General features: G+C 41.5%; 1 protein-coding gene across 1 annotated transcript in view; it reads right to left on the reverse strand.

The window, feature by feature from the left end:
- Nucleotides 1-22,156, reverse strand: part of fam13a (family with sequence similarity 13 member A) — an 80,487-nt gene that overhangs the window by 40,377 nt on the left and 17,954 nt on the right. The window contains exons 6-8 of the mRNA XM_072678520.1: nt 21,134-21,226; nt 15,075-15,301; nt 4,180-4,221 (exon numbers count right to left, since the gene is read on the reverse strand). Of these exons, the coding sequence (XP_072534621.1) occupies nt 4,180-4,221; nt 15,075-15,301; nt 21,134-21,226 (362 nt within the window). The remainder of the gene's footprint in view (nt 1-4,179; nt 4,222-15,074; nt 15,302-21,133; nt 21,227-22,156) is intronic.

Consider the following 22,156-nt stretch of genomic DNA (forward strand, 5'->3'; position numbering starts at 1 on the left):
TCTGTGTACAATCCAAATGGGGCCCATGCTTAACCCCTCCTGGCCCCATCACTGACACTGGTGGGCATCCATACACATACAGGACAAACATTTTCTGGTTCCCAATTGGGCTACCCGTACAGGCCCCACATGGACATGTTAGCTGGGTGGACTTTACACAGATGACATATGCAAATGTCTAAGTGTCCTCAGAGCAACGTGACTAAGCAGTGAGTCACGTGTGTGTGCCGTATGTGTAAGATAAAACAATAAAGGATAGAGCTATAGAGCCAAGTGTCCTAAATACTTTGTCAATACTTAAATTTGGCAAATAATTCAATCATCTAACGTTCAATACTTTCATCCGTTCTTTAACACTTAGTAGTTTTAACATTTTGTATGTTCCCCTTGTCCTAATGGGATCTATATACCCTTGTGGGGTATAGCTTTTAATTAAAGTATGGACCAAGGCTGTTTAACTTTCTCTAATGTTAAGATATTTCTACTAACTAAATTTCAAGCTGAAATAAAGCTTTTAGGGCAGTGGTGGGCAAGTGTGGTCATGAAGGGCCAAAATTCCTGCACAATTTCCTGCTTTTCCTACTCAAGCACACCTGATTCAACTCACCTGTTAAATGTCTGGTTCAGTAGGTCTGTTAGAGGAGGAAAATCAGCGAACTGTGGACTCTGGCCCTCGGTTGCTCACCCCTGATTTAGATGCTGTTAAAAATAGTGGCCCCTTAAGACAACGTAAGGGTTATATACATTGAGTACGATTTTTGAAGAAGATGTTAATTAGGCTTAACTTCTCATTCTGGCTCATCTCAATTCAGAAAATCAGGCCTTGGATGTTGTCACATAGCAGCTTTTTGAGAGTTAGGGGTCCGACCACCTTATAAGCAAGCCAATGGTGACAGTGGCAAGGAAAACTCCCTTAGATCCCCTCCCTTAGAAGAGGAAGGACTCACCAAGAGCACAGCAGATAACAGAAGAGCAGTAAAATACCTGGTCAGATAGAATGAGCTAATGATGAACTATGATTAATGTGAGAGAAAGCCACGAGTTATGAAGACGCTAAGTGTTACTATAGAGAGGATGAAACTGGTGTAAAGTTCATGTAGGCTAAACAGTCACATGCCCAGCTATGCAATATCATCCTGCTTGAACGAAACAAAATGCTGGTATGATGACAATCATAATACAGAAGCATGATTCAGTGTGATTCAGCAGATTCACATGATTCAGCCTGTCTTCTTCAATGAGGTTATGGGTACACCGTAAACACTACACTGCCAATTAAACAGACTTTAAGCCCAAGATGAGCAGTGACTATGCTCTCTACAAGCGGAAGAATAGAAAAGCTGATAGAAGGAGCGTACCAGGATGTTCCTGAAGAAAAGTAGAGTCCAGGTGTGCCCCTGAAAACCGCTCTGTCAAAGAAGTCCATCTGGCGACAGGTCTGCCAAGTGTTGGCAACACTGACCCCAGAGAGGATAATCAGACATTAACAGAATCACTAGGTCAGGTCTACAAAAACTTTCCAATGGACAGTTCTTTAAAGATCTACTTCATAAATGAGATTTAGAGGTCTAAAGAACCTTTCCTTTAAATAACCTCTATGTACACTATATGGACAAAAGTATTGGGACGCCGCATCATTCACTGATTCTTCTGAAACCAAGGGTATTAAAAAAGAGTTTGTCCTGCTTTTGTTGGAGTAACTGTCTCTACTGTCCAGGGAAGGATTTCTACTAGATTTTGGAGGATCACTGCTATGAGGATTTGATTGCATTCAGCAACAAGAGCGTTAGTGAGCTCAGAATATTGGATTATCACCACCTCATCCCCAACTCCCCAACTCACCCTTAAAGTATTGGATGGAGCATCAGTTTCACTGTTCCACAGCTCAATCAGTGCTGGGGGGCTTTATACCCCTCTAGCCCATGCCTGGCATTAGGCATGATGCCAATAGGTTCACATTTGTCTGCTCCAGAGAGTCCTGTTCTATTGGCAATAGTTTTTTCTACAGTGACTAGACAAGCTGTGTGTGTGTGTGCACCTGCACGTCTGTATCAGCGATAGGTACAATTAAATTAGAAGGGGTGTCTGTCCACAGACATGTGAATTATTAAAAATAAAAGAATTAGTAAATGATAATTTCTCAAGCAGCATATCTGACCACTCCCAGAGTGTGTATGCGACTAAACATTGGCAGCCTCTGTGGTGGAGGCTACTAGTGGAGGAGAACAGAAGAGGAAGTACAAGGAGCGGAGCACTAGCCATTGCGTATCGGTAAAAGCTAAGCGCACACTGTCCACATTCTCAGAGTGTGAGACACACACCATCAGCTCTGGCTGGCTTACGCTGATCTGAGATCTGCGTCTCAGACCTCAGTCTGTGTTGAGAAAAAGACATTAACTGGAACACCCCCTCCTCCTCTAAGCTGTACCGTCAGCTGAAGCAGAGAGCGCTGGATTGTGTTGTTGTGGTCTACAGGAGGCTTGGAGAAGAGAAGGGGGGGGGGGGGGGGTGATAAACAGTGAAAGTGCGTCCCACGTGTTTTGTGTTAGGTAAACACAGCAGGGTTGTAAATAGTGAAACGTGCGAAGGGTCATCTACCAAAGTGCTGTAGAGGAACAGAGCTGGTGCAAGCCAGTGAATCACCACACTCGGGAAATGATGAAATTCCCACTGAGATTGCTAGCTTCTGAAACGTGCTAATGCTCCTCAGAGCAAGTTTGAGCTGACGTGATGTTTTACCACACGGCCTTCATCCAATATTTATCAAGTCTAGCTTTGTTTTCCAGTCAAACAAACTGGGAGACAAAGCTTCCAGTGGAAGAAGGGTACTAATTGTCTTTATTATTATTGTTATTATTATTATTATTATTATTATTGTTACCATTATTATAATTTTCCACTATCCTCCATCTTCCTTTACTGCTGGTTACTGCTATTGTTTATGGCGCTTAATAAAGAGCAATAACCACTTCAGTGGTTGCACTGTAATGACACCACGTGCGCTTGGAGGAATTAAAACAGTAGACACAAAGGTTTCATGTGCCAAGTTCATCCCTGGCTGCCTGACGAGTGAATGCACTGAAACAGTGTAAAATGACCTGCTGTTTCATTTCATTCACATACTCCACTGGTCAAACATTTTAGAACAGACACACACCCCGCCCCACTTTTCCAGCCTTTACTGACATTTAGGCAGTTCAGGTCCAGTTAATGACCTGAAATAGAAAACTTCAAGGGCTTTTGAGGGGAAATAAATACTGTAGATTGCAGAAAAAGGTCTGTAGCAATGGAAGTAAACCAATCATAAAAATGGACACAAATAATTAACAATTATAGTAAAATATATGTTCAGATAGAGTGAGACTGTGATGAACTATGACTAATGTGAAGATGTTAAGTATTACTGTAGAGAGGATGAAACTGGTGTAAAGTTCATGTGAGCTAAACAGTCTCATGCTCAGCTATGTGATTTCATCCAGCTTGAACGAAAAAGGTCTGTAGCAATGAATGGAAACTAATCATCAAAAATAGTCACATTACAATTTACAAATCCTAAATATGTCTGTATAAAAGCAGTGTTGCTCTGTGTTACTCTCAGAGACTGAAAGACAGACTGAGCATTCTAACTCTTAACAGTTTCCTTTAGAGAAGTTCCAGATAAAGCCAGAGTGTGGTGAGCACAGTTTCCTACACCATCAGAAGTCTCTTGGAAACTGGAGAACACTGAAGAGGTCTGGTACGGGAAGAGCTCTGACGCACTCAAATCCACCAACAGCGTCAGAAGACAAGTTTCTGAGAGTCAACAGCTGCTTGGGTGAGAGGTGGCTCACATGACAACACCTTGTAGCTCAGCTTAACACCGGACTGAAGTCTCAGTTTCAGCTGTAAAGAGAGAAGGCCCAGAGCTGCAGGTTTGACTGCAGGTGGAGTGGCAGTAAGAAAGTCATTGCTAAGATGGTAAATTAAGAAAAGCAGGCTTGCCTGGGCCACTCAGCCAGTGGACTGAAACAAAATTGGGGGTGTTCTAAAACTTTTGACTGAAAGAACTGGCAGCAAGTGAGAGAGTGAGAAATGAGAGAAAAAGTGCACAATGAAACATAAAAACAGTGAGACCAGCAAAAAGGGATGAAAAAGGTGAGACATGAAGTGAGCGTGGCAGATAAAGTAGTGGTAGTTTACCTCACGTAGAAAGGAGATATTGGCCTCTCGTCCTCTTGGGAGCTGCAAACGGGACGACAAACATAAACAAGGGTTAGGATCATGCAACGGCATGACATAATGGGACTCAGCATTTGCTAGACGATGCACAACAATGTTCTGGAGCACATGGGCCCGAGAGTCTCCGAGTGGCTTTTGTCTGGTGAACAATGAGTGCCTAGTGCCCCAGTGCAGTGCCTTTGTGCAGCTTGTCTCCAGTAATTACTATAGCCAGAGAGAGCCGTGCAGCTCGCTGTGGAGCTCCACCAAAAACACATGATGAATTATGCAATGATAAAGCACAGCCACTCTGCTTAACACACAGCAAGATCCTCAGTATTTCATTCACTCCTCTGCTATTTATATGTGCCACGCTGCGATTCGGTCAACACTACAGTGTTTGTTTAAGACTGTAGATGTAAAGTCAGCATCATTAAACAGTCAGGGTGTTTCAGTCCACACACATGCTCTGTTTTTGGATCTTCTATTGTTGTAACCTTTTGAAGCCTAAATTCGGACCAAATAATAAAAAACAAAGACATTTTGCATATATGACTTTTATTTTGTATCATATTTGATACATCAGGAGGTTTTTTTATTTCTAGAAAGCACAGAAAGTGCTGTTCCCTTACTCCCCATACCCCCACATCCTGCCCGTCCAGGCACTTACTGCAGGTCCAGGCCATTGATCCGGGTACTTTCTGGTTCCAGCTTCCAGCTTCTGTAACCTTTAAGCCATGACTGCCTCAAACTCTAAACTCTAAAAACCTATATGCGTGTCCTCACTTCACTCAGCTCAAAAACTACACTCTAATTTAATAATTTAATTTAAAATATATTCAAATTTTAGAAGTGTTATTATAAATAGCACTTTTCTAACAATATAACTTTATTATACTATATGCTAACAAGCTGTGAGATCATCCTTGTAAAATATCTGTGTATATTTAAATATATAAAAAATGATTGCATTATTACAGTACATTATTTATGGTCTGCAATGATATGGTCTTGGTGGTCACTGTGCGAGCATGTGCACACAATGAGACTTTACAATTCATGAATCCTAAATATATCTGTATTAAAGCAGTGTTGGGACAGACTGTGTTACTGTGTTACTCTCTAGCGCTGTTCTTTAGACAACATGGCACATTTAGGATAACTGGGCTGAATCATGATGCAAATGGTTACAGAAGTAGCTGTAAATATTCAAAGGGACATTTTCCTTTTTCTGATTTGTGCCTTTTTCCACTGAATTTGAGAAATATTTAAAGTTTCGGATATTCTAAGCTTATTTTAAAAGCCTGAAAAAGGGCAGTACAGTCTGAAGTCGTGAATCATTCTGTTGTAGTTGGCATCATGCCAGCATCGGCAACTCTAAGCTGGTCTAAGCTGGATTTCTGAATGACTAAAATGAACGTGGTTTCCGAACATCACTGCTCTGACGCTCTGTGGTAAACACAAATCTTCCAATCCGAATGAGATTCTTCATGCGTACATTTTTTCCTTTTATTGACCCTAATTTGGCCACTGTGCCGACCGCAGAAGGACGACATAGCTTTAGTTAGATAAACTGAATACAAAAAACCTGCAGTATAAAGGGTTAAATGTGTGGTTGTGGCTACTGACCAGCAATGAAGGCTGTTAGTTTGACTCCAAAACCACAATGTGGCAGATCAGCCTATTAGAACTACAGAACTACATGTTCTGAGGCTCTTGTCCTGACCCTATCCACCACTGTCTGCCAGGCCCTGGAAAAAGACACTTAACACCATGTTGCTGAGGTGTCACTGTGACACAACAGCCCAGAATCGGCTTCCCAGCACGCGTTCAGTGGTCGGGACTAAATTGGAGTCAGTCGAGACAGACTGGCCTGTTAAAAAAAAAAAAAAAACAACAATATAAGTGTGCTCTATTGTCATGGCCCAGTCAGTAAGTCGCTTGGCACGCAACATTCAGCAGTACGTGCTACGTGCTACGCCTTCACGTAGGGGTGGAGGAGAACAAACTGGATGCACTGTGCTTCAGCTGCTGAACACTGAGGATTTAGGTCCTGTTCACACAGGAATGAAAAAGAGGGCCAAGGTTCAAGCAACTTCAAAAGGCTCACCACATGACTCCCCGTGCTACAGCATTTATGAATGCATTCGTGTATGTGTGTGTGTGTGTGTGTGTGTGTGTGTAGAGGGCTGGAGGTCCCACCCACAAAATGGCATAACACCATTTTTTCCCCAATCTACAATAACATGTGTACGTCCTATTCTGAAATCCCTTGGGTATTAAGGTACTAAGCGTACGGGAAATTGCACAACGCTTCTGCATTCTGAGGCCAATGTCTCAATGTTTCAGACGAATAGTTTTCCACTTCGGCAGAGTTCCTAGGTGGTGTTACAGTCTGGCCAGGGTATTAAACTCATGTGTGTACTGCTGTGAATTACAAAACCAAAATCCTGCTTACCTACTACCTTAGTGAGGGAACAATGGCGTCCTTGAACAAAGCTTTGCTCACGTAAAAATCGATAAGTTATGAAAAGTGAAAGAGACAACTGTCCAAATGTGGACACCCCTTCTACTAAATGCACTCAGGTACTTTAAGTTGCACCTGTTGCTGGCACAGATGTGCAGATGCACACACACAGCTTGTCTAGTCCCTGTAGAGAAGTACTGTCAATAGAATAGGACTCTGGAGCAGATAAACATGAACCTACTGGCACCATGCTGCCTAATGCCAGGCGTGGGCTAGAGGGGTATAAATCCCCCTGCAGTGGAGGAACTGTGTAATGCTGTGCCTCTGAAATGAAATGATGGATGGCGCTACATCCAATATTTTTGGGATGTGTTGGGGATGAGGTGGAGTGGTGGTCATCATCCAACATCCTGACCTCTGAAATGCTCTTGCTCCTGAATGCAATTAAATCCAGACAGCAAATTGACAGCAAAAGCAGGATAAATGCTTTTGCATTCCCTTGATTTCAGAAGACACAATGAATGAGCAGGTGTCCCAATACTTCTGTCAATATACAAAAGTATATATTAAGTATGAAAAATATAAAAATGAATGATTCAATTTAACACATTCAATGATGTTGAGGTCTGGTCATTGTTCCGTGTTCAGCAGCCGCTTTATCAGTTTGAACTGATCAAATGATCAACTGCTGTATTTGATGGGGGTAGTTCTGGTGGTCTTGAACACCAATTTTCAGTAATTTTCCTTGCCTTTATTAGATCTTACATCTAATCTAATCAGTATCCATAGCCATTGACAAAATGAATTGATATCTTCTAAAAGAGTAATTAAAACCTTGTAATTAAAGTCCATTTTTACTGGAAATGATGCTACAAAGTCCTGTATATTTATGTTATATATATATATATTTAGAGTGGTCTGCTTGCGCATGAGAGGGGCTAACCAGGAAGATTAGCCGGGCTTATCTGCCAAGCATATCAGTGAAACACGACAAGGCCTTGTAGTGGAAATATGTCAGGAATGTGATGCCAGACTCTTCATTTTTTCATTTAAGGTGCAGCCTTACTATTTGGTTATTAATGCCAAGACATATATATATATGTGACATATTTCCACTACAAGGCCTTGTCGTGTTTCACTGATATGCTTGGGAGATAAGCCCGGCTAATCTTCCTGGTTAGCCCCTCTCATGCGCAAGCAGACCACTCTAACGTATGCATAGTGGACTCAAACCAAGCCATACGTCAATGCGGGTTTCTCTCTACAAGTCATAGCAGTAAGAACTTTATCCTTATGTGTTATCCTCCCTGTGTGTGTGTGTGTGTGTGTGTGTGTAGACAGGAGAGGATGTGTGTGAGGAAGTGTTTTAATACCTGGAGCCTTAACAGAGTGATCAGGTCTGAGAGCAACACCAAAATACACCTGCCTAATATTGAGTGGAACCTATTATGCCACCACAACAGATCTGACCATTCGAAGCATTGACTCCACAGGACCTCTGAAGGAGGCATCAAGACGTTAGCAGCAGATCCTTTAAGTTGCTGAGTTGCTGAGTAATGTTCACATTCTAGATCTCCCCACTGCTCGCACTGCCAAAAGACCTCCCTCAAACAACCACAACTCTCTTGTGAAAGTGTTAAACACAGTTCTATTAGGTTTCTATTAGGTTTAATAAAGGATATCAAGGCAGGATCAGTGGCACTCAAACGAGTATAGTGTATGCAAGATGCATTCTCTCCTTTCTAGACATGCATTTGAGAGAGAGAATGGTACCGAATCTGTGGGTGTGCTTTGCTGCTTTAGGGCCTGGGAACTTGCCATAACCGATTGGACAATACATTCAATTCATGGCACAAAACATACAGCCGAATACAGAATACAACCCATTTACTAAAGTTTGAGCGAGTAGCAAAGGGCAGTCTGGCATGGAATTTTCTCAACTTCTTAAAACCAGGCATAAATGTTGGTAATGTCTCAAAAATATGCTGCTGGAAGACATGCTTTAACAATGGCAGCAGTTATATTGGCCAGACGAAGGCTCGGCTAAAAAAGAGTATCTGCCCACAGCAAACAAAACAGCTCTCAGTGCCTGAGGTACATATAGGAGAAGTCTCAGGGCACTTTACTGGGCTCACAATGCATGTTATTGTTTTTCCAAACTATTTTATTTTTTGCTGAATAGAATTACAATGTCTACCACTTAGGGACAATTCATACTCTTGTACACTAAAAATAACATTTCTCTGAATTGGTCTTTAAGCGATGCCACAGAAGAACCACTTGTGAACCATGTGTGACAGTGAAGGTTCATAGTTTAGTGTTTTCCTTCCTCTAACACATTTAAATAAACCTGAAAGAACTTAAAGACGATTGAGCACCGAGTTGAATCGAGGGTAGGCACAGCAGGGAAAGAGAACTGAGACTGGAAAAAGCTCTAGAGGAGGTCTAGAGGATCTAGAAGATCTAGAGGGACATGATGTAAGCACGGCTTCATATTCCCACGCATAGGGATGTATGGGAGATGGGTGTGGGAATGATAGTAGCAGCACACCACCAGCTTTCTAAGCCTGGCCTCTTTCATTGGATTTCTCAGTACCACAATGGTTACATAATCACTTTCCATTAACTAAAGCAACTCTGGGCTTTATGAGAGGGATGTGCTGTTTATCTTGCCCCCTCCTGCGAGCCTGTAGTCGGTATGACAGCGGATTACCATGCGAAGCATGTTTAAGCCACATGTAGTAGCTTTATATAAAATTTTAATTTCAGCCCAGTTATCTTCTTTTCTTTTTGGACCACAACTTTTGAAATGTGATATATTCTGTATATTAAGAGACGGAAATATCACAACACAACAGTCCAACTGAAACAATGTGCATTATATGGACAAAAGTATTGAGACGCCTGCTCTTTCATTGTTTCTTCCGAAACCAAGGGCATTACAAAAAGTTTCTCCTGTTTTTGTTGGAGTAACTGTCTCTAATGTCCAGGGAAGAAGGCTTTCTACTAGATTTTGGAGGAGCATTGATGTGAGGATCTGATTGTATGTAGCAACAACAGCCCAACTTCCCAACTGATCCCAAAAATATTGGATGGAGCATCATCCGTCATTCCAGAGAACACAGTTCTTCCACTGCTCCACAGCTTAATGCTCGGAGGCTTTATACCCCTCTAGCCCATGCTTGGAATTAGGCATGGTGCCAATAGGTTCATGTTTACCCGCTCCAGAGAGTCCTATTCTATAAGCAATACGATGGGTGCAACTTACAGTGGTTGAATGGATTTATTGGAAGGGCCTGGGCGACTTGGTATAACTGATGGAACCATCAATTTCATTCTCTAACAGAAAATCCTGCAGGAGAACATCATGCCAGTTGTTTGTAATCTAAAACCAACTGAAGTCTGACTGTAACAATGCATGGTAGCCATCCGTTTAACAGAGCAGCAATACTCAGAAAGCCTGGGCCACCAGAGAAGCCACTAAGTTTATTTAATCATTAACACACTTATATATCATTTGATACAGTGATACTGGGATATATTTGGAAAATAGTGTGATATTGAATTTTATCGATATCACCCGAATTACACTGGAACAGTTTCAAAAGGCATCAGAGCTATCAAATATCACTGCCACAAGGGCAGCATGTCAGTATTATTGCCAAATATAAACCGACAGGTGTTCAGACCATATCATACACTGTACTGCAGATCACTCCTTACAGCTCCTTACACTAATAGATTGGCAGTATGCTACAGGAAGGTTGAACAGTAGCCAGATCAGGAACTGCAGAGGCACTAAAGAGATGCCCTGCATATACTTGATTCAAAGGTGTGAATCCTTTCCACATTTTCAACCATGTATCTTTTTGTTTTTAAGCAGGAATAATATTGTGCTGTAAAGTATTTTATTATAGTTATTATAGCCTTGGGCTGAGAACGGTTCAGTGGTTTAATGCACTACCACTATGGCCCCGGGGGTCACAAGTTCGATTCCCAAGCCATATGACTTTGCCATCGGCAGCCTGAGTCTGAGAGAGCACAATTGGCCGTGCTCTCTCCGGGTAGGGAGATGGCGCTCTTTCCCCTTATCAGTGATGTTAAGCGATGTTGGCCAGCACATGCATCTGTTAGCTGGTGCAGTGGAGACAGGGAGCTTAATCTTACGTAAATATATCTCAGGTTACGCAGCGTTACACAGCTCTCATAGACGTTATCCTGGTTATTTCACCAAAGTTAACTGTAATGGGGCATTAAGGAGAGGGGGTGGAGTAATAGGGTGTTGAGTAGACACGGTGTAGTAATGGAGCATTGAGATGGAGTGGAGTAATAGGGCATTGAAGAGACTGGGTGGAGTAATGGGGCGTTACGGAGACTGTGTGGGCTAATGGGGCATTGAGGAGACTGGGTGGACTAATAGGGTATTGAAGAGACTGGGTGGACTAATAGGGCATTGAGGAGACTGGGTGGGCTAATGGGGCATTGAAGAGACTGGGTGGAGTAATGGGGCATTGAGGAGACTGGGTGGACTAATAGGGCATTGAGGAGACTGGGTGGGCTAATGGGGCATTGAAGAGACTGGGTGGAGTAATGGGGCATTGAGGAGACTGGGTGGACTAATAGGGCATTGAGGAGACTGGGTGGGCTAATGGGGCATTGAAGAGACTGGGTGGAGTAATGGGGCATTGAGGAGACTGGGTGGACTAATAGGGCATTGAGGAGACTGGGTGGGCTAATGGGGCATTGAAGAGACTGGGTGGAGTAATGGGGCATTGAGGAGACTGGGTGGACTAATGGGGCATTGTGGAGACTGGGTGGAGTAATGGGGTGTTAAGGAGACTGGGTGGAGTAATGGGGCATTGAGCAGACTGGGTGGAGTAATTGGGCCTTAAGGAGACTGGGTGGAGTAATGGGGCATTAAGGAGACTGGGTGGAGTAGCACTGTGTCAAGCCTTGGGTAGCAACAACAGCAGCACTATTCTCCCTACTACAGTCAGTGTAGCATCACAATGCTACAAAATGCTACATATTGTTGCTCTAATCTAATCTAATCTAATCTTAATCAGCACCATCACGAGATACGCAGACTAGTGAATTCAAGCCTTTAACATGGACATGTGGGTACCTATTTAGTAGGTAAGATGAAGAGCCTGCTAAGGTGTTTGGTGTGCTCGTCCAGACCCGGTTTGGACCGGTAGAGAGCTGACCCACTGCTGACATGACATCCACACATACCTACAGAAAGTGAGAGCAAGCTTCCAAGTCGTCTACTTCAGCTGAAGCACATGGGAGGCGAGGGTCTATTTCAGGGAATCCAGACTTATTTGATGGGTGTCTGATTACTTTGAACTTCCAAGACACTCATACACATACACCACCGGCGAGCAAATTGAGACAACATATGGGGCAACAGTGTCTGCATCATGAGTGTTAGGCCACAACCAGAGAAGCACAGCGGTTAGATGTCAGCTTTACCAACAGGGGGGAAGCCCAGGATCATGGAGACCTCTAGGTAAAGGTCAGGGGGCACGTGCAACTCTATCTACCTGAGGATTAAGGCAAGTCTGTGTTATCCAGTCAGTACTGGACTAGACAGGGGGAGTCTAGTTGCTCGTCGGGACAGACCGCATGCCCCTCCTCGCTTCTCAAACCATATCAAACATGCCTGAGATGGGAATTCTAGGAAAGACTCAGAGTAGTGTTTAAAATGTGATGTATTTGATAAGATTTATGCAGCATAAGGAAATATCACTAAAGTAAGGTTACAACTCAATACAGTGAAACTATCTAGAGAAACTCTGTCTATGTTCAAAGCATCAACAGCACCAAGCAACCTAAAGACAGCACTGATCTTAAAAGTGCTTACAAAGTGTGCTATTGCAAGAACCTCTAACTGCTTTGCCCCATTACACAACTACATTTATGCAATGTGTGCTGGAATATCTTCTTGCTTGCCAGTCTAATTTTTCAATTCTTCCTTTAAAATAGTTCTTATATGATAAGAATTACATATTTAAATGTATTAGATTTATATAAATGACATAACGTGCAGGTGGGTGGGTTTTAGGCACCTAAGCTCACTATTTTAGAACTTCTAGAAACTCTAGATTGCACATTGCACATAAATACAGTAAAAGGAACAATAATTCCTCATGTTAAAGAAAGTAGTCCAGATCTTGTGAGCTAGTTTTCAAGACCAAGGCTTGGATGTGACCAATTCAACATCATTAAGTACTGATTTTCCAAACCAGGTGTTGGATGATGACAATAAATAATACTAGACTGCATGAGGAGAGCTTTGGAGATGTTTGAATGAACCCATGAACTTTTTATATATGTGGCTAGTATTTATTCTAATATCAGTGTTTTACTGAGTAATTAAACACTTACTGCCCATATAAACAGCTTTTCGTTCTAATTGTCAAAGGTGCCTAAACCTTTCAACAGTCATTAAAGTAACAGGGATCAAAAAAGGGACGTATGGGTTAATTCCTAGGAGCTAAATGGGATAAAGCTGAGGCTGCTTCCATGTTTAAAGCTGACTGGCTAACCGCTTCAAGAGTGTGGTGTGTCTACTCGGTTCATTTGCTCAGCTTACATACTCTAATACTCTACTAAATAATATCGTACACCATGTCTGTCAACAATTCATATTGAATTGCTATAGCTGCCAGTGGATCAGGTTGGTGTCAGGTGACTAAACATCACAGGCTACTGCAAGGCCAGAGCAGCAAATGGCCAGCTTGTATTGATCGTAATGTTTTGGTGTGAAGTCCATTCAAAATTCATCTCAAAGCACAACAACACGGGATGACCATTAACTAATGAATCATTTTTGCACAATACATCATTTTTTAATCTATTAGTGTAGATATGAAAGTAGAAAAGGGGCTAACGCTAACACTTCCACTCTCACCGAGAAAAACTTCGCCCCAACAACAAGCTCCACTGCCTCAGCGCTGCTATTTCAGGAGACACCTGATCTCCACGGCAGATCAGCTTTCAGCCGCTTATAATAAGTGTGCCTGGAATCTGGGCGTCGATGGTATGCCACTAGCCACAGTACCTCTTAAAAGTTAACTGGCAGCTGGATGCCCTGCATACTTGTCAGCACTATCTGAGGAAGGTGAGTAAAAGAGGGTCATACTAACCCAGTAAATTTCTCCACATAACCATACAGAGCTGAAGATGCAGAGGGAGAGCTGATTCTGAGCTCCCAGCCTAAGCATTTTTACACTGTGACGAACTCATGAGTGGAACGCCTGCGGTCGAACTGGGCTGCTCTTTACTGATTTTATTGCCCTTCCATGAACTGGACAAATGGGGCTGTGTTGAACTTTGGCCTCTCTCATGGTAATAAACACTCTGCTGTTTATGGACCACTGCACTAATGATAAGAGAGCAATTGCAGGTAATAAAAGTAATAAAAACTAATTCAGTCTACAAACAGGCAGTGCCTAAAAGAGGAAAAAACAGCTGGCTTTCCTTCAGTGTACGATTTCTACTCAGGCGTGTGAAAACAATCATCTTTTCAGAGGTTTAAAATAAATCAATACATTTCTGACATAATAAAAATTATTTAATTATTTTAAGAACAGAACAATGTAAAATAAAACTACAAAACAAATAAACGGTGCTAAACTAATTATATCGTCGTCGTCATTAAAAAATCTTGCATCTCCAAAATGGCATATTTATTTTTTCATGTAGAAAAGAATTTATTTCAAGCCATTTTGGAGGATTTCTATTGGTCTATTCCTTGCAAAATTTTGACAAAATGTAAAATAATAACTGTCAGATACACATTGTGTCAAAAAGTGAAAAATATTGGAGATACGTTGTTTTTTACGTTGTTTATTTCCCAAGAAAAAGGAAATGGAGCGAGCTTCACAAAAGCTTCGTAGCAATAAGCACTTTGTTAACTAGTTCTTAAGAATGTTCGTTATTTAGTGTGTTTCCCAAAACGTCCGCAATTGAAATGCTACGTTCACAAATTAACAAGTAACCTGGCCTACTCGTTATTCACAAAGTACTACTTTAGGTGGATTTGGCCTGCAGTTCAACACATAAAAGCAAGGGGGCTAATTCTTGGGGTAAGGGATCCTCACAGAATGCCAAGATTGAAAGGTCACAGCCTGGACATTCATCCAGGACACAATTTTTCAGACTGTATATATATATATATATATATATATATATATATATATATATATATATATATATATATATAAATGCTGCAAATTCATACCAGATTAAAATCACTTCAATTGCAGCAAAAATTCTTTAACATTACATTAAACGAATCTAGCTGGAACAGGGCTGGAATAGGTTTGTATAGACTGTGTTCAGGAGAAAGGCCAAATGGCCACAAGGAGGGTGGGTAGTGTTTGTGTATGTGTATGTGACCTACCTGTTCACAGTCTCCATGCTTCTGGCGGGGCTTGCGTCATGAGGGGTCAGGTCCATGCTCTCGAGCAGAGGGCTGATGCTCTTATCCTGTGTGTGGATTGGTGACTGGGCCCCGGGGCTAAAGCTCCGGTCTGGGGGTTGGGGTAAAGGCCTGGAGTGAGGAAGTCCTGACGATTGAGAGGGCTGAGGAACTGACCTGAGCATTTCTCTTGCCTTCGCCTTCTTCACCTGAGAGAGAGAGAGTAGGAGAGAGAGAAAGAGAGAGAGAGGCACTTACAAACAGGCATTTAATGAATGCCAAGAGTAAATGTGAGCAGTCTGGGCACTGCCACTGCTATCAGATGCCGTGCCCTTCACTCATGTTACTGCAGGCCACACGCTCCAGGATTCCTTAACAGGAAGGAAGTGGCACACGGCAGAAGAAGAAGAAAGAGGAAGCAGAAGATAAAAAGGCTTAACTTGCCTTTTTTCTTACCCTGCTAACCGATACAGGCTGCAGCTGGCGAGCACCAGAGACCGTAGAAAAAGTGAAAAATCGAACGCGGACGAGGGCAAAGTCGAACTCGGCTCTCCTCATCGCCTCGCTGAGAAGTGGAAATGCATGGAGCCTAGTCTGCAATGCTAATGCTAGTTCCCCAACACCTACTGGAAGTAATTAAAACGGTCTGCACAGCTTTCTCTTAAATTACAAGCATTAATAATGAAGAGCAAGTGATGTTGGCCTCCTCTTGAACACTGCAGCTGCTTGGCCGTCTAACGTGCCAACTGCATCTTTCCAGCCTGAATTTAGACCATTGATTAATGGTGCAGGAGCCAATTACAAAGCATTAGGCTTTCAATGGCCACAGGATACGAAAGAAAATTCCAGAAATCTGGAATTAAGAAGAAACCTTTTCAAGAAGATGCCTTTTGAAACTCAGACGACACAAGGCAAGGTCATAATCACAGTCAAGCAATTTATACGGAGTAAGTAAGGCCTTTAACAGCATACAGCTGTACAGGCATTTTATCGATTATGGCTGCTCCGGGGCGGCTTACCTCATTGTAAAGCAGTAGACAGTGGATATTGATGTGCTAATGTGTTAATGATGCAATCACCACACAAAAAATCTTTGTTTTACTGGGTTGAGCCCAAAAAGCTTTAGCAAATTGACCAACAAGTAAAAAAGTGGGTGATTTTTAATGCAGGTCAGTGGAGCTTGGAGGTGATTTCAGACTGAATGGATATGAAAAAATCTATTCTTGTTCTAAGGCAGCTGCACCACATCTAGTTACGCAACATTTCACCTACCGCCTGCACACACACACAGTTACTCTCTAAATTTCTAACCGGATAATAAAAAAATACATCCACTGTTTGAGCACACGATGCACAGTCATGTAAAAAAATATTAGGACACCCCATGAAAACCTTGTTTGGTCTCTTTCTGATGGTAAATGCTGAACTTTGACATCAGCTGTGGCAAGAGCTACCTGTATGGATTGTTGGAGACATCTGTATGCATCTTGAGGTCTGCTCTTGGGCTGGACTTGCTAGAATGGCAAGACCTGGCCATGTTCTCCACATGTAAAGAAGTTTGCGGACAGTTGAACGACTGATTTCTAATTGCTGTGAGATGTTTTTAAACCCCTTCCTAGACTCATCTACATCTACAGCCTTTTTTCTGAAGGCCTCTGAGAGCTTTTGGATCTGGCCAGGTTAATAACACTCACTCCATTTGCCAATCAAGAGAAAACCATCAAAATGTGGAAGGTTTAAATAAGACAGGCTCCTCCAGAATCCTCTCTAACCATTTTCTGATCATCTGCAGCTGATGTTCTGCAGCGGATTCTAATTTGACACTTTTTAGTAGTAGTAACAAATGTCTAAGTAGTGATAAATGGGTGTCCTAAGTGTCCTAATTCTTTTCCTCAGAATTGCATTTCTGTTAATTACATTTAATAGTTGTTTAGAAACCTCTTTTTCAACATATTGAAACTTTTAGACATTCAACCTTTGAATACAACCAAAAAACAAAGTCTCCAAAGATCCTAAAATGTCATTTCTGTTAATTACATTTAATAGTTGTAATTGTTTGGTTATATTTCTTTCAAAATATTATTTTGAAATATGAAGAACTTTTTTGAAAGTTTCATTACAGTGTAATTAGTCTTGTTTAATTGAATGAAGAGCAGCACATGTAGAATAATAATCACTGTGCTCAGTACGGGAGAGTACTTGACTTTGTAGTTTTTAAAAATCTGTCGCTATTTATGCATTTTGTGTATCACAATAAATATTGTGTATTGTGAAAATATTGTCATATAATATTTTTACCATATCACCCTCCACTATGTCCACATGTTTAAATATGTTAAAAGAAAAAAAACAACAACACAAAGATTTCCATGGGGTGTCCACAATTTTCCCACATGACCGTATATCAAGCATAGTAACTAGAGTTGGCATATTAGTATTGATGGATTTTAGTATTGGGCCAATATCAGCAGAAAACAAACAAATTTGATCTGATCCTGTGAGAAATCCAGTCTGAAATAGCTACATGCACTGTGTAATGTCTGTTAGCTTCAGGTGGGGTAGTAGAGTGTTTGAGCATGATAGATACATTTTTTAGATGCTTGTGGTAAATAAAGTTAATTTTTAACCATAGTGGTTTTTAAACAATATCAGATCAGTATCGGTATTGGCCGATACTCGAGATTTCAATATCAGTATCATTATCAGAAAGGTGAAAGGCCAAATATTAGCTTTCAGCTTGTCTCAATATGTGCTAATAAAAGCAATCAGATAACTCTGTCGTTTATCAGATTTATCAGCATTTTGCAGCAGACTGGCCTTATCTAGGAATTCACACTCATAACGGAGGCCTTAAATACTACAGAACCACAACCAAACACAGCAAACTCACCACTGACCTATTACTCCATAATGCACTTACACAAAAACACTCACTAAGGAAGTGCTGTCAAGGGTTTTGTGTTTACAACGACTGAAACGTCACATTAAAGATGAGCAGTTTCAATCCCAGCTCCTAGACAACATTACAGTCATACTGTCCTTTACTTACTCTACATAAAGCATCTATACTATTTGACAGATCATACTTTCACAACCATCCCGCTTCTAATTCCTGAGGTTCTATCAGTTAACCCCCCACATGGCTCACCTGAACTCCACAAACATCTGTATTCAGAGCGAGAGCAAAGCTGGGCCCATTCACACACACGCCTCCACTCATGGCTACTTGCTTCTTTCCTCTAACATGAGAAAATGAGTTGTAGAGCTTCACCAACAGCTTAGCATCTTTTATAGTTCCTACAGGCTTCCTATAAACACCCACCACCCACTAGAAGCTTCTGAGAAAACACATCAGGAAAGGAATCAGTATAAAGCTGAAGAGAGGCACTAAGAACTTTGACCCTTTTACAATAAATAGTCGTGTTAAAAACAAGTCACTTTTGCTTGGCTCTGGCCTTTCGGCTTTGACCGATCAGTAAATAACATTAATAACATTAAATTACGACCTTGATGGCGCCATTCCCCTGAATTACACAGTAGTTCACGCCAGAATCAAGGTTAGGGAAATGCTAAGATACAACTGCTATGGCATTAAATCTTTTATCCATTTATTTCCTTTTGAAAACAATAAAAACAATAAAGATAAAGCAGGTGACGTGTCAGCAATGTCCTGTGAGTTTTCTGATACAACCAAGCAGAAAAACAGGAGCCTATTATAGATTTGGTCAGTTTTGGCAATTGAGAGAAAGGAGAGTTGTACTGAAATCCTCTTACATGCATGAATGGCTGTTCAAGGTTCCTGAGAACCACATGAGTGCCACAACATTGTGTCAGGACACGTTTGTGAGTCCAGTTCCCCATGAATTGGGCCAGTCTAAAAATATTTTGGGCGAGTACACAAATAAGCAGTGATGTAGAGATGATTGGGTGGGTAGAACCTGTAGACATTCATGATCTGATCATGCCAGGAGTCTTCATTTCGTATCATTCTGTTATTTATTTCTACGGTCAAGTGAAAAACATTGAATACCCCATGTATGGAAACCTCTTTTGCAACACATTGAAACTTTTGGACATACGACCTTTGCATACAACCGAAAGGACTAAGTCTCCAACCATCCTAAAATGTAAAAACAGGACCCTGCAGGTAGCTCTTACCACAGCTGATGTCAAAGTACAGCATCTACCCTCAGAAAGAGACCAAACCAGTGTGAGCAAGCAAGCTGAGCTGTGAAAAACACTATCAGATCAAGACTCAAGATGTTCTCTGGTGAACTTTAGAGTTCCCCTGATGTTTTTTAACAGTAAGGCTGTCCTCCTTGCTCACCATATCTAGTTCTGCAACATTTCACCTTCCTTTCTTTCTATTTCTAACCAGCTAATTTGAATGCAGACACTGTGTAAGCACACATTGTGCAGTCGTGTGCAAAACGAAGTCACCACATGAAAACCTGTCTTTTTTTGACAGCAAGGGCTTCCTCCTTTCACACCTCCCATGAAAACCAGACTGGTTTGGTCTCTTTCTGAAGGTAGATGTTGTAGGTCCCGTGATGACATTTTAGGATTGTGGGAGACATCTTTGCGCATCTTGTGGTCTGCTGTTGGACTGAACTTGCTAGGCTTGCATGGCCTGATATGGCCATGTTGGTCTAACAGTTGTTTTACTTGTAAATGATTTAGCGGACAGTGGAATGGCTGATTTCTAATTGTTCTGAGATCTTCCTAGACTCATCTACACCTTTCTGAAGGCCTCAGAGAGCTCTATGGATCAACCAAAAGAAAACCAAACTAAATGCCTGAGGTTTAAATAAGAGAGACTCCTGCAGAATCTTCGCTAATGATGTTCTAGTCATCTGCAGCTGATGTTCTGCACCAGCATTTCTATTAATTACAGTTTGTAAATGATTTTAAAAGACATTTCTTCAGTTTTTATGTGTTTAGTAATATTAATAAAATGGAAATCAAATGTCGACATGTTTCAATATGTCAATAAAGACAGTTGTGTGTCCCATTGGAACTGTAAATGAGTAATCCATAGCTAATTATTAAAAAAGGAAATCTGGCATGATGTCCTGTAATTTCCCTCCTGGGGTCAATAAAGTATTTCTGATTCTGACAATTTCCTTGTTCACAGCTGAAAAAGCTGCCAGCATATTATTAGCTGTGAAAGCTGTGAAAGTTCTGAAGAAATGGACTGAGGATATAGCAGGAAAAAACTGGCACAAGGAAACTAGTAAAAGTCTTAAGCAGCCCATAAGCAAAACGATAACAGTGAAGTTCCAGACAGTGACTGTTATCCAATTATGAGCACTTAACTGTAAGCCTGTAGTTTGTAAGATTCATACACTACATACACAAAAAAAACAGAGCATCATCTTAAATACCCAAGCCTGCCCAGCCAAGACAAATACTGAACTCTAACCCAAAAGTACGAATTCTCTCTTGTGTGAGTAACCTAAAATAAAGTGTAATCCAAGGAAGCCAGTTCCAGTCATGCTACGTGTTAAGCTGAATGATTTCAAAGTCCCCTTTAGTGATGGCAAACATCTCCTCAGCTGGAGCCGGGCTTATTTTTCACCCTCATCTCTTGATTTTTTTTTCCATCAGCATTTCCCAATCGCGCCCACTACGCTGGCCATCAGGTATCGCCGCGCTTTCCTGCGGCCCTTATCTGGGCTGGCTCAGCAAGAAGCGCTGAACACCACCAGTGTAAGCAAACAGTTTTCGAAGTTTCGGATTTCAGACCTTATACGAAAACATTGCATAAGCTGGTGTCTACCAAGACCTCATTGACCTCAGAGCTCCAGGAAGTGGAAAAGTGGTTGAGGAGGTAATGAGCTAGCAGATTTTGAGTACAGCATCAAAACAAAGTCATGTGATGATAAAAGCTAGATAAAAGAAAGGTGGGAGGGGTAAATAAACAAGACAAGCTCTCACTGGCTAGAGCAGAGCTAAAGCAAAGCCAGGAGACTTCTGCAATGTGCTGAAGAGGTAGGAAGATAATACAGTCAGAAGAAATGATCAGAATAGCGTCCGGTTACCTTCTTTTTTCTTGGCGTGGCCACAGGGTTCTCGAGGTTCAACTCTTTTTCTCGTGGCGAGTCTTTGTCTTCTCCCTCACTGCTCCGCGTGGCCTTGACGGAACAGTAAACGATCAGTCCATGATTATTAAGAGATCTATAAGCCAATAAAACTGCTCAGTGGATTGGACCTTATCTCCACAGACTTGGCTACAGGTTACATTTCCCGTTAGAGTGAGAGGTAGCTGCGACTACAAGTCAAATTTGCAAAGATGTCAAAAGTATTCCCATTCATTACTCAGATAGAAGTGGAGATACTAGGGTTTAAAAAAATTCTATAGAAGTTGAAGTATCAACTTAAGCTTTTTACTCCAGTAAAAGTGTAAAAGTACTGGTTTCAGAACAACTTCAAGTAGAAATGTTTAAGTAATGTAAGGAAAACAAAGGCCGAAAGCTTAGGCCACGCCACAGGGGTCTATAGTGCACTACCCCACCTTCCCAAAAACACATTTCTCTAAAAGCCATAATGAGGAGAATGCTCTATTAAAATGTTGATGTTGAAAAATGTTGGGCTGCACTAGGCTCCTGTTTCAGCTGCAGATCTGCCCATTGAAAATGAAGCATTTCAGTAATATCAGCTCTATTAAAGGAGCGTCTCTGTGCTCTACTGAGCATTAACATGAGCTTCATGGAGGAAAATATGAGGAGCTGTTGTCTATACGTATTGTAATGGTGCAAAAAGTCAAACTTCAGAGGCGTGTGATCAATAAGCTTTATTGGAATGTAAATGTCGGGACGTTTCACTCTCTTGAGTCTCTGTCTCAGTCGTCTGCTGTGTGCTTGCTGGAGAGTGACGTGACGTGTGCAGGTGTGATGGATCACTTACAAACCAATAGGGAGTCAGAATGGTGTATGTTTATACTTTTCATCCAACCACAATCAAATTCACACTTTCCGGATGGAACAATTTATCTGGATAGGGTTGTTTTTTTGTTTTTGTTTTGGAAGGATGACGAGCCGGAACGAAAACAACAGGGAAATGAA

Source organism: Salminus brasiliensis, chromosome 4, assembly GCF_030463535.1.
Source record: "Salminus brasiliensis chromosome 4, fSalBra1.hap2, whole genome shotgun sequence".
In the NCBI taxonomy this organism is placed as follows: Eukaryota; Metazoa; Chordata; class Actinopteri; order Characiformes; family Bryconidae; genus Salminus; species Salminus brasiliensis.